Source organism: Crocodylus porosus, unplaced genomic scaffold (assembly GCF_001723895.1).
Source record: "Crocodylus porosus isolate Cpor-Errol unplaced genomic scaffold, CroPor_comp1, whole genome shotgun sequence".
NCBI lineage: Eukaryota > Metazoa > Chordata > Crocodylia > Crocodylidae > Crocodylus > Crocodylus porosus.
In genome coordinates, this window is record NW_017728935.1 from 8,465,217 (window position 1) to 8,478,404 (window position 13,188).

The window sequence follows — 13,188 nt, forward strand, 5'->3', positions numbered from 1 at the left end:
AGGGGGAAATGACTGGGCCGAAACCTGCTAAACACCATCTGCCTGCAGAATGCCTTGGTGGTGCTGCTAAAGTACTTATAGAAAGCATGTTTCCTGGCAGATAACTTCCCAGCCATATGTTTATTGCATCATTGACAATTAACTTAATCATCCTTAAATACTTGGACAAACTCCCAGCTAATGTGAATGAGACTTCATCATTGAGCCATGTGAAATTTGGACAGTCGATCTGATATCCCATAACAGTTCAGTCTAAATGGTCCTGGTTAGCATTAAGCTGTACTTGGTTTAAACATACTGCGGCCTATTCTGTCCAAGTCTGTAGCCTGCTGACTGAAAAAGGTGATGCCGTTACCGAGATGATGCATTTATCTGAACTGAAAGAGAGCAAAGTCCATTGAGTACGCGGACCTGGGTACTTAAGGAGCACTGCTTAGGATATCGTAAGTGCTTTGGTAAAACTGAATCGCTCCCATCATGTTCAAAGCTTCTAATAAGCAGTCAGACTCAGGGCTGCTTTATAAGCCTTTAAAATTATAGCAGGTCTTCAATTTTTGAGCTAGACTGGTACCAGCAGGGTGATTATTTTAGGCCTTGAACATGACGTGAGCTAGCAGTCCCCAGATGGACTAGCCTCTCCCGTTTTCAAGGCTTCTAATAGCAGCTCTTTGGACAGCTGCTTCTCTGTCACCATTCCTATGCCATTAACTGAAGTAAAATTAGGTTGCACAGTAGATGGCAGAGCTGAAAAATATCATGTATTTAAGATGTTTATGCACTTAACCAATATGCAAATAACTGGTGTTTGTGCTAATGGAAACAAGAGGCCACAGACTGGCACTGGCATTGTGTTACGCAGTTAAACAAATTATGCGCTTACTGGTGCGTATATATAAATGCATATAAATTGGCTTCCAGAAAGTGTGGGTATCTGCTCCCCATTTTGTCTTGCCTTCAGTGCAAACATATCTCGGAGTGAGAGGGAAGGAACTCGTTTACTTCTGAATGGGGTCTGGTACAAGAGTGGAAAGTTCACCACTAGCATTCATTTAACAAGTACAGAGAAATAAATGACTAAAGCATAAGAAACCATCACTCTCTCCTGCATAGTCTCTCTCGCTCAATATGTACAAGAACCCACTGGTGTGCAGATACACCGTGCTCTAGGAGCTTCTCTGTATTGGAAAATATATTGCTCAAGTGTGATTGTTAAGAGTTAAAATATCTAATAAGATGCTAAACATGACTTATTGGTTGGCATGTTGTTCAGTGCTGTCATGAACTTGAATTCACAGGGGACAAAATGTGCTTGTTAATTTTTTTCTATTGGACTAACTTTTATAAAGTTGGTTCAATTACAGATATTACCACACACATCTTGCTTCTCTCAGATCCCTTGAACCATTCCAGCTCCAAAAATACAGCATGACTTGAATTCACAGTCAAGTTTGAACACAGTCCATCAGAGAGGCAGCAACTCTATGGTTTTTAAACAGCTACTTTAAAATATCAGCATATAGTTTCCGACAGTTTTGTTTGACCATTCGACATTGTCTGCATTAAGGTATTTTAAAGCAACAGAATTACAAGGACTATCAGTAGGCTGGGAACACTGTTAGCACCAGAGGGAACGTCAGTGTGCACAAGGGTCCGCCACCTTCCATCATTTTTTTGCTACTGTTCCGCTTGACACCTGCAAATTGAAAGGACACTGGTAAAAAGTCGATGGGAACTTGTCTACAGTCGTGTCTATTGGCTTAAAGGACAGTACCGTGGGACTTGGATCAGGGGTCTTTACCTGAAATCCTATAAAGCTGAGATTCCACTTGGGTCCCTCCATTACAAGATGACTCGTTTCCTTTTTGAATGGTCGTTAGGCACGGTACAGTGAGTAAGCCTGGGTGAAACCAGCAGACTTGGAAAGAAACAGTCACCAGGTGATGAGCACAATAGAAACGCTCATAAATAAAGACGTTTTAAATCTAGATGCGACTGATTAGATTATACTTAATTGAAGTCCTGACTACTATTAGAAATGAAAAAAATGTTTAGGTTCCCACACCCTCTGGGTGGCAAGTTGATTCTTAGTCTATTTTTAGCCCCATGGTCTATTTTTAGCCTGTTTACCAAGGCAAATTAAGATCAGCAGCCTAGATCCGGATGGCCCTGCTCATTTCTCTCTGTCAAGATCCCACATGGGTGTAAAAAAGAATAGGAGGAAATGAAGCAGGAGAGACTGGAGACTAACCAGGGCATCCAGGAAAGGGCAGAAGTATTATTTAGCATGGGTGAGGTGTTGGGGTATGGACTAGAGTAGTCGCCTGAATGCTGCAGGCAGGAACTGACGGCCTTTTTGTGGAATGTGCCTTTAAGTGCTTTATTGTGGGTGATAATTCAGACCACTTGGTTATAGGGCAGTCCTACTCCTTTTGAAAAGGCACCACCAGTTTTGGTGGATAATGCCCAGTGCATTGTTTTTGCCACAGTCCTTAGAAAGTAGAGCTTTTGTTTCCAGGGCTGTTTTAGTTTTCCTTAGCAAGCTGAAAGCAATCCATTGCTGATCAAAGGTCTCTTTGCACAAGGCTCAGAGTATCTAAGAGCTATATACTTAGGACCTTACTCATGTCCCGTCCAAAAAGTGATGCCTCCAAGATGCATTGTCAGAGTATGATGCATTGTCACAGCAGATCGCTTCCAGAAAAGCAGCTGCTGAGAATCTATAATGAGAATGATCCTAATAACATTGCCAGAAAATAAAACGTGACACTGAAACCTAGATTGTGGACTTAAAATACTTCTTTGAATGTAAAGAAATCACTTGATACGAAACCTTTATGGGAAGAGACAGATGTGTACACCCATTTCATAAGTGACGGTGTTTACTACATCGTAAGTAATGAATGCATGCCTAGGTGCCATATGGATCTTCCTATGCCATTCTGGGAACTGTTTGTCATGTGGCTGTAACAAAATTTGTTTTGAGCATGAGGAGCAGGTAGAAATATTTTTGCTCCTTTGTAATATTTGAGTTCTTTTTTGAACGGTCAAGAAAAAAGGGAGCACGCCAGGTGAGAGACTGTGTGTGGGGTGGGGGCTGCTGGCTGTGTGCGGGGAAAGTGCCAGTGATAAACCCCTGGGAGAAGCCTGTGCCCACGACGGGGCAGGAGCTGGCTGGAAGAGCATGGGACTGCACAGGGAACGGCGGGGCAGCTCGCTGAGAGCCTTGCCAGGCTCCTCGTGCCTGAGGAGAGAACAGAGCAGAGAAGCAGGTCGTGCTGCAGTTGTCGGGGCCAGGATGGGCAAAGTGCGAGACAGCTTGTGCCTAGCAAAGCTCCCTGGTGCTGAGAGGCTGAGTGGCGAACAGCGGCGAGATAGCGAGCAAGGCCGGCGCTGGACAGCGCCGGGGCTGCAGAGCCGTGCTGCCCCTTGGTGCGCTGGGCAGGATCCAGGCACCATGGCAAAGTGCTGGCTTCCCCTGCCCCTTCCTCTTCCTCCCCACAACTTGCCCAGCCCAGCTTACTCTGCCGGGCAAAGCTCCCTTTGCCTCGCTCGCTGGAGCCGTGATCCTGGAGCTGGCTTGCGGCAGGGCTGTGAAGTGTCGTTGCGTGGTCCGGTTGGCAGTAGAGGATGGGTGACCTTATGCGGTGGTGTGAAGCTGCTCTTGCGGCTGTGCGGGCATGACTGTGGATTTCCCTGCCGGGGTTCAAGGCCTCAAGCTGCTGCAGGGAAAAGGCTCGCATGCAAGGTGGAGCAGGTGAGGTGCGTCTTTTTTGGCAGGACTTGGGGCCCAGCTGAGCGGTGGTTTTCTTGGCAGGGGATGCAGGTAAATGAATCTAGGTGCAGGTGAGGGGAAGAAATAATAGGAGCTGTCGCTGGATTGCTCCCAGAGCCTGTTCATTTCCAGATGCTGCGCCTTTGGGCTTTTCCCCACCCACCCTCCTGCCCTTGCTTGAAGTGAGGAAGTCTGTGCCAAGTCAGCAAGTCTTGTAATCGGGGCTTGGGGCTTTTCCTTTCCCTTCTCTGGGCACCGGCCCTTTCCTTGCCTGGTTTAGCACAGCCTCCCTTGGGGTGGTTTAGGTTTTAGCTGCACACACTTCTTTGTGACCATGCCCTGCCGTGAGTCTCTGCATTTACCTGCTACCCGCTTCTGTAGCAACCTGTGACCAAGGCAGTCACTGTTGCTTTCAGGGGAAATTCAGAGTCCTGGTTTGATTACTCTGCAAACTACTGTGTCCTAAAAAATAAAATATGTCCCCAAACATAACTAATGTGTATTTTCATGCTTTTACGTGCACTTTGTTCCTCCCCCACCCCTTTATTTATTTTTTGAATGTTTTTATATTGGAAAATGTTTCAAGGAAATGTAAGTCTTACTCCAGAAGTATTGACGTTTGAAGGTCAGGTAAGATCTATTTTATCTTTAAGGAGGTTTTACGTGGCTACTAAGGATGTGGCCAGATATTTACGGTCGTTTTCTTAAAGTGAAGTGTGTGTGTGTGTGTAATCCCTTATAAATGTGTCTGTGCACTGATTTCTTGGAAGTGTTCATTTCAGTATTGCACTTCTGGCTACTTCTGTATTTTTTTTAAAAGAAGTTTTCACCCTAATAGTATTTTAAGTAAGACTGAGCATGTCTACGTATGGATTGTTTTTTCTCCATGAGTCTTTGTGTATTGTAGAAGGATGGAGGGATTAAATTGTCTATGTTGAGGAGGAAAGTGTGTGTGTGTGTGTGTGTGTGTGTGTGTGTGTAGGTGTGTCAGTCTGATCCTTTGCTATATGTTACTGGAATATTATGAAGGCTTTTTTGTCACAGATGTAGAACTTTGCCAGTGAGCTTTAAAAAAAAGGCACATTAAGACAAAAAAAAAAGTCTATATATAAACTTGGAGCGACTAGCTTTGCAACAGATGTTTCCTTCCCAGGGATTTTTTCCTGTCCTAAATTAAAAATAAAAGCTACCAGAACTTTTACCATATATATGCATACAATTAAATACAATCTAGTGCGGAAGTTTGTTGCATGTCATATTTCGGTAAGATGTGTGAGGGTGGTATCCAAATAGAAACCCATAACTTTAATCTGAGTAGCTTGATTATTCTTACTGACCTCTTGATTCTGTCAGTGCCATTGCGGGTAGCCTGTTAAAAGTGACTTCTCTCGTAAAGTAAACGTATTTAAATAGTCAGCTATAAGGAAAAAATAAGCCAAAATTCAGTTTACTTTTCTATAGTCATGCGAAAGGGAAAAAGCTGGCACACTTTTACTTTGGGGAGCCTAAACGAATTCTTAACAAGAGAAGTTTGTTGCTCTAACATTCAGAACAAGGAAGCCAAGAAACCAGCGTTTTTATATGTTATTTTAATGTTTACAAATATTGAAGGAACAATGCCTGCACTTGACAGCTCTCCAAACCTCATTTAGGCTTTGGTTCTTTCCTGTACTCCATGTTTGCCAACAGATTTACTCCTAATTTGCACCAAGAAAGAATAGCAATATATAGCACTTCCAAGGTGTTTTTTGAGGTGAGGATCCATGTCTTACAAAGGAAGCGTCTCCTTTTTACAGATGTAGGAATTCATCCATGTTTTTGAGTTGCCGAAGACCGCAGGGTTAGCGACATAACTAGAAACAAAGCCTAGGTCTCTTGGTTTCTTCATGACACGGTCGGCCCCCTGCCCAAGTTATGGATTGTATATTATTATAGAGGTAAATTCCCAAACTGGTCTGCACTGCATTTGTTTCTGGGCTGCTGAAGGATTGGTGGTCACATGGTGCCAGATGTCTTGTTTCCACATGTTAAAATTAATTTAAGATGGCTGCAAGACTAGCTCACGTTTTCCAAATATTTAATTTCAACGTAAGTAATGAGTCTGGTTGCCATAAGTTCGCTCCACTGTCTCAAACAGAGGAGGATGTGGGAGGGAAGGTGTCTCTCAGTCACTATCAAGATCTGACCTGTGTCTTAAAACAGAAAAGGGGACTGTATTCTTAAGGTGGAGGAGGGGCAGAGGGTGTTTCCACTGGGAGAAGGGGAGCAAGAAAAATGTTAAAAAAGAAGGAAAATGAAATAAAATAAGAAAGAAAACAGAGATGAATTTATGGGACTAAGAAGTGGGATTCCTTGGTTTACCTGAACGGTACTAGTCATGCTTTTCTCTGGCTACCTGGCCAGGTTGACCACCTGGTTTGGGATGGGGGCCATGTCTACACTAGCTACACAGCCGTGCTGCACTTCTAAATGATTTAGCTCCGTTACCAGTAGCGGTCTAACCACAGCAGCACATTGCTCAGCACAGGCCACTTCGCCTTGATTTTTGGCATGAGAAATGTCTCTGTGGTAGTAGTGAAGAACAAGTCTGACCTTTTTAGTACACCAGTTTGTGTCTGTATTTTTTTAAGCAGAACGCAAGTACATTTCTAGTCATTCCCCTGCAAGGTTTTATGCAACAGGTCTATCTCCAATGCAGCCCATCCCTTTCAAAAGCCTTTATTCCATTGACCATGTTACCTACTGGTCTCAGTGATTTCCACATGGCTGAAGTAACTTCAGTTGTTTCTGTTTAGTTCAGTGATGGTTTTGGGGGGCAGATCATCACTTTATTTGATTGCTGAAAAAATCAAGGTGCTAAAATCTGCTTTTGAAGTTCCTATAGTGTTACCCTACAGCATATGCAATATAGTTTTGTGTGTATAACACGGCTTTATAGCTTTAACACTTTCATTTCACATGGATATTGCTTACAGATTTATATAAAACTCAGGGGAAAAGGGAGGTTACCCACACAAGACACATTAGTCAGACTTTCCATATAGAGCAAATTCTAACTGTCTTCATTTTTTAAGTAAAAGAAACCAGCTTTTCCATGAAAGAGTTAAGTATATGTGATGTCTAGGAAAAAAAGGAGGGTGGGATGTGGTGGTGCAGCATGATGGTGAGAAGCTGTAAAGTATATAGAGCTATGAGATCAAACTTCAGGCAAACTCCACCTCAGTCTTGAAGCAGAAGCACAACCTCTGTGAAGGAATACCCACCCCTTGGCTTGCTGATCGCCAAGACTGGAGCTACAGGAAAGCTGCACGCAGCTGCTGCACAGCAGGACTCAAAAACCCAAGATTACTCAGAGCAACGTACAGTTTTAATTGAGAGCCACAAGCAGGGATGTTTTTGGGAAGCTTCAGAGCAATGAAGAGGAAGCAGCTTTTCTGGGCAGCTCTCTGTGCTCTGAGCCTGCTTGGTGAGTATTAAACAAAACGGTGCAGTTACAGCCACTCTTTTTTTTTTCAGGCATGAAATAGAGCAGCATGATGACAATTAATTCTTCTCTATAATATGTTCTTGGAATAGCACACTAAAGAGAGTGCTGTCAGGTAAGGTGTATTCAATAGAAGTAGTGCATATCGCAACCTGATGTGGAGAGCCTGGTGCTAAAGGCAATACAGAGGAGAGATGCTGGTATAATCCAGCCCCTCCCAAATGCCCAAAAAGAACAAAAATCCCAAACAGGAATTAGTGATGATTTAAACAGATGGGAACCAACATCCTTCCCAGTAGAAAGGATGTTAGGTGGAAGCCTAAAGTTGGACCGGGCTTGTGTGCCGAGTCCATCCAGTGGATGCAAGTAACTGGGGTGTCTGCACTGATGCAGAATTTCCAGCTTGAATCACTATTTGATGAAAGTTAAATGCTTCCTTAAAAATATGATTAAAGTTATGCTTAGTGAACACAGGGAATCCTCCTATCACACGTCTGCAAGTAACACTCAGCATTGCAAAATATTTATTTAGTAACAATGAGAGGATTTCCTTACGTAGCTTATTTAAAAGGCAGTGTCTAACCTTGTTGTGGGGAAAGCATTACCTCTTTTACCTCAAAACCAGGAATCTTCAAAATGATCCTGGATATAACAAGTTGAAGATAGACTGTTCTTTAATCGAATGTGCCATATCCTGTGTACACCTCAGGATCCTCTGGGTATCAAACCTACTGTAATTGTGCCCGAGTCCCTGGAATGTGAGATAGTAGATCCTCTTAAATGCTTGGTTACCTTCTACTCCTCCTCCTCTTTGTTTATTGCAATGTTTAAACTTCAGAAAGGACCAAGTTCACTCTGATCTGACTCTGGCAAGATGTACATTTGCTCATTCGAGCCATGTCACCTTAGACTTCAGCAGGCACTAATCTTACAGAAAGAAAATGTACAAAGAAGCCTTTAAAAGTACACTTAGAAGTGTCGCGCTGGGGTGCCCAGCTAGCAAGACTTGTATGCAAGTGTTCCTCTGCCGTTAGAAACCTGAGTCACTTGTGATATGAAAAAAGTGAAGACAAAATTATCTGATGCTAGCTTTGGCTTGGTTTGGGTTGTGTTTTTTGGGTGGGGGTTTTTTTTTTTAATTTTCTAGTTGCAGTGTGTCCAGAATATGATACATTTTATTGGACTGCACTGCTTTGCAATCACCAAATAAGATGCCAACATTTGCTGGAGTAGGGAACTAGTATTTCAAATATAATTCAGGGTAATATGAAGTACAGAGAGATTAAAGAGGTGATTTTTTTTTTTTTCCAAGGGGCGGAGGACCTTAACTTGATATTTTTTTGTTGTTTGTTGGAATTGTGAGTGAAACTCAGGCCAAGGAGGAATTTGTGAAGGTTTCACAATCAGTTTCTTACAAATCCTGGATTCTCTTTCCAGCTCTCTATCATCTCCTAGCCAGCTATTTTAATTGCCAGATATGTTGAGCTACATCTGTTGCACGGTAGATGCCTAAATAGCATATGCGCAATGGCGTACCTGTGGTTTATGGCACTTGTGCACAGCCTGTTTGTCCCTGTAGCAAAACAGAATCGCTGTGCGAGTGCATCTGTCCAAAGCAAAACAGAGGAGGAGAGGAAGAGCTCTCCCACTCATCCGCCGCGCAGCGAGGCAGTAGGAGGCCCCAGTCCTGGGCTGTCCTCACCCAGAGGGAGCGAGAGCTTGCTTCCCAGTAAAGCGCTCTAACCACCATGCTACAAGCTAGGCACAACATGGAGGCCTCCTCTTGAAGAGGCCCCTTGTACTTTTACTTTTCATATTGAATAGCCAGGATGAATAAACAGCACCTGGAAATTCCCTGTCCCACTGGAAGCAGGGTCCCAGGCACAACCCTGGTCCCTTTCCTCTGCACGAGAGCCTCCACCTCATGGAGGTCATGCACACTGGGGTTAGGTCTCTTTCTCCTGCTTCATCTGGCTTCCTCTATTGCCTGCCCAGGAGGTCAGCTGCAGGGCTAGAGCTGGGGGAAGACCTAGGACAGGCCAGCCTGTGGCCCGAGGGCTAGAGCGCTTTGGTACAAGGCAGGAGATGAAGGTTCATATCCCCTCTGAAAAAGCTGTGCCTGGAAGTGAGCTGCAGTGGGTGGGTGCCCCCCTCCGCCGCTTCAAGTGTGTAACGCCCACTAGTCACATTTTTCTGCAACTAGAAGTTGGGACCTTAAATCAGCCTTGTGCACATATCCGTGCACAGGTGCCCTCGTTGGCCTGCTTAGTTGGGTGCACACAGACTTGTGCATGCAAAGCTGAGTTGCAAGCTGTGGGCAGGTGCCAGAAACTACATACATGGCAGTGAGGTGCCTAAAGCAAAATAGTGTTGTGCCTGTTGCCTTTCTGGGGGGAGAGGGGGGCTCTAGTTTCATCAGTTCTCAGTCCTGAAATACTACGTCTGCTTCAAGTATCCAGAAACATTTACAGACTCAAGGATAAATACATTAGTGCCATTATAACATGAAGGAGTCAGCACAGGTGAAGTGGGCACTGTGTTATCATTTTCCAGCTTGTAATTCAGGGATTTGTTTTTCAGTACCAGTTTTTAGCTCTTCCATGCACTCATCACTTAAATTGCTGCTGAAATCCTCGTCTCCATTAAGGAAGAAATGTTGCAAAATGAGGTCATTTGTAGGTACTCATATGAACAATCTTTCTAGGTGGAGAAGGATGGGGGTCTGGCTACCCACTGAGTTTTAATTTGATCATGGGGCTTGAACAAATCCCAGCACTCAGAGCTGTCTTTTGCCTGGCAGTGGGTCAAAAATATACCTATGGGTTTTGCCTGAGATTCGGGCCTTGGGGCCCACCAAGCTTTGCCCAAGTTCTTGGTAAAATCTTGCCCCAGCCCTAGTATTGCAATGAAATTACAAATGAGATGCAAAGTTCATGGCCCAGTGAGGGAAGGATCATCCTGAAGGAAATGGTAAGAGAGGAGGGGCCTACCTCTCAGCCCAGCGATGGAGCGGTTGCAGCCCTTGCTCAGGGCTACTTCCGTGCCGTTGTGGCTATAGTGGAGCCTGCCAAGATGGGAAGCACAGGTGGAAATAAAATGCAAAAGTGGCACACATGGAGCTATATAAGGGACATTCAAGCACAACAAGCTGAAATAAGATTTAGCCCACAAGGCCATGAAGTTGCCAGCTGAGCTCCAGAAGTCACCAACACCGAACTTGAATGGTGCATTCCCCACCGAATACTCTTTTGCACGTCTGTGCACAATGCACAACTCTTTCCTAGCCCATCCAAAGATTAAAGGCGCACACACGTTGTGTTGATGGGGTTCAGAAAGCCCCTTATTTGTCTAACGGGAGTTGGAAAGACCCAACTTTTGCAAAGGGCATTGTAGGAGCTATGGGGAAGTGGCTACTCCAGTAGATTTTCCAGTAGCCCATTTCCAGTTGCTTTGCTGGGGCATAGGTGTGTCACCATTTCTTTAAACTCGCATTCATTAAGGCAAGACCACTTTAAGTATGTCATTTCATAGAGAAGAGTTGGCATTAAGGACCTGCAATTATAAGAACATGGGTGTAGGACCATCATCTGTTTGGTTTATAATGTTATATTACTTCATTTGATTCATCTTTCCCAGTGACAGGCAGTAAGTAGGAACAGAGCACGTCTACAGTGTTACAAGAAAAAATGTGTTGACATGTTACTTTGAACTCTTGTAGCAAAGCTGGAATATGCACAGAGTAAAGGCAAATCCAGTCATGAAATCAGTAGCAATATAATCTAGTGCTTATATTAGGCGCGAACTAAAATTCACACTGGATTGCTATAGCAATTTTCAGTGCCTTTCTATCAACTACTCTTCATGTGTTTTAGAAGTTGTTCCCGGGGGGCTTTCCCATGTTCAACCACTAAACTTTTTGTGTGAATTGTAGTAAGTGACTTCACCTCTCCGCATTTCAGTTTCTTTTTCTGTAAAATGAGGATGACAGGGCCCTTTTTTTTTTAAATGCTTTGAAATGTGTTTATGGAAAGTGCTAAGTAAGAGGTAAGTAATATTACTGTGAACTGATAATATGCAGCCGTGTGATATTTCATAGCCCAGCAAATTGGACGCTTTCCCATCACTATAATACCGTGCTATATAATGCTTCCCCTGTGCAGTTCTAAAACCCTGGTTTGTGACCATGCCTTCTGATACAATATAAATTAATACCTAATGAATTTGTCCCAGGTCACACAGTGTCTGTGACAGAACTAGGAAATAGAGCCCTCTCCTCCTGAGCTCCGGGTCAGTGCATTGATCTGGCCATCCTTATCCACAAAATCATCCTTCCCCTCAGCTGGCATTTGCTTCTGTGTCATATCACAGAGTTTCTTTTACCTTCCTCATTGCACAAGCTGCTATACATCAATTAAGTGCCAACCTGCCATCCCAGGAACAGCTTGGTGTGTGCTGTATGGAAACATAACATGCATTGTGCCTTGGGATACTTGAGATTGAAAGGTGCTAAGTGAAAAATATTTGCTCACACAATCCGTCTCATAACGCAGGCTTTGAATCACTAGAGATGGGCAGATCCATTTGTTTAAATAAGAACATTCAGCCGAGCATGAAGCAAGCCCAAATCAAGCCCTCGATGACATTCAGAAATGTAACGGCGTGCCAAGTTTCAGCAATATGTGATCGTACATAGCCACAATATTAACTGCTTCGCTAAAGCAGGAATTGGAACAATGTGTGTGTACACCCAGGGCAGGGAGAGCTGCTCATGGACTGAACAGAGCAACTGCCCTAGTAGTGCCCATATCAAAACTACCCGTGTGGACACGAGTGCAAGAGACTGCTCTGTGTGCCAGTCCTGAGCTTGGGGTCTTCTTTTTGCTTTGCATGCTGTTGTCTTAAAGCACGTATCCTTTACCACGATCCTATAGAAACAAAGAAGTTAGCGCTCCAAAACGTGCTGATGTAGAAGGCATTTAAGAGAACAGGCAGTTCAGATTCAACTTTCAGAAATTTGTGTAAGCCACAAGCTTTGTAGATCCTGCCCAAGATCTTGGGCTCATACACTAACTCTTAGATAAGCTAGTGACATTAAATCAGGCTATGAGCCAAAGCAAAATCTTTCTTTCTTTCTTTTTTTAATCAGCTCTGGCTAAGCAGAGCGAAGTGTTGATTAGGTGAGTCGGCTCACAGCTCAACAGGGTGATGTAATGGTTTGAGTTGTCATCCCTTCTCCTTCCCACGTTCTCTTGGCCCTTTTCTTTGTGTCATTCATGACTGCAGACCCCACACCCATATCCTGTGGAGGCTGTGTGGAAAAGGAAAAAGTGGGGGTGGATTTTATCAGATATTTCCAGAGGGAAGAGGGCTCCACCCGCTTGAATTCCTGCCACGGGGCAGGAGATGAGTAAAGCTAGAGGTTTTAGAGTAGTGTAGCTCTGACCCCTCAAAGGTGTGCTGCTGCTTTCCGTTCGAGCAGTGAGCCCTTGCTCTCTCTGTGTCTCTCTTGCTTTCCCCTCCCAGCTAGCACACCAAGTTCTGCATCGCAGCCTCCTCACACCAAGGCACCGGCTGTATCAGTCCAGTAAAATAAATAAATAAATAAATCAAATTTGACAATAAAAGGGTGATTTTAGGGCAAGACCAGGAGATTCTAAGTTTTTGGTTCTGCCTTTGCAGCCTTTGTCATATTGTTTCATCTCTGCCTTACTCTCTGTGTCTGTAACATGCAGCTCATTATACCTGGGCTGTAAGGATGAGTTAGATGAGCTAAAGATGAAGGATATGTTGCAAAGGCCATCAATACCTGGCAGGTGAAACACCGTGACCACCAAGGCGGTTTTCCTAGTCGCTGGGGATAACCGCTTTTCCGGCACAGGGTAATACCTGCGGAGGTCATGTTTCATAGTTTCATAGTAGCTAGAGTCGGAAG

The 13,188-nt window shown here is 44.1% G+C and overlaps 1 protein-coding gene across 1 annotated transcript in view; it reads left to right on the forward strand.

Annotated features, from left to right (window-relative positions):
• Window positions 1-6,970: 6,970 nt before the first annotated feature.
• Window positions 6,971-13,188, forward strand: part of CD34 (CD34 molecule) — a 23,430-nt gene continuing 17,212 nt past the window's right edge. Inside the window, exon 1 of the mRNA XM_019546863.1 lies at window positions 6,971-7,238. Within this exon, the coding sequence (XP_019402408.1) occupies window positions 7,163-7,238 (76 nt within the window). The 5' untranslated portion in view covers window positions 6,971-7,162. The remainder of the gene's footprint in view (window positions 7,239-13,188) is intronic.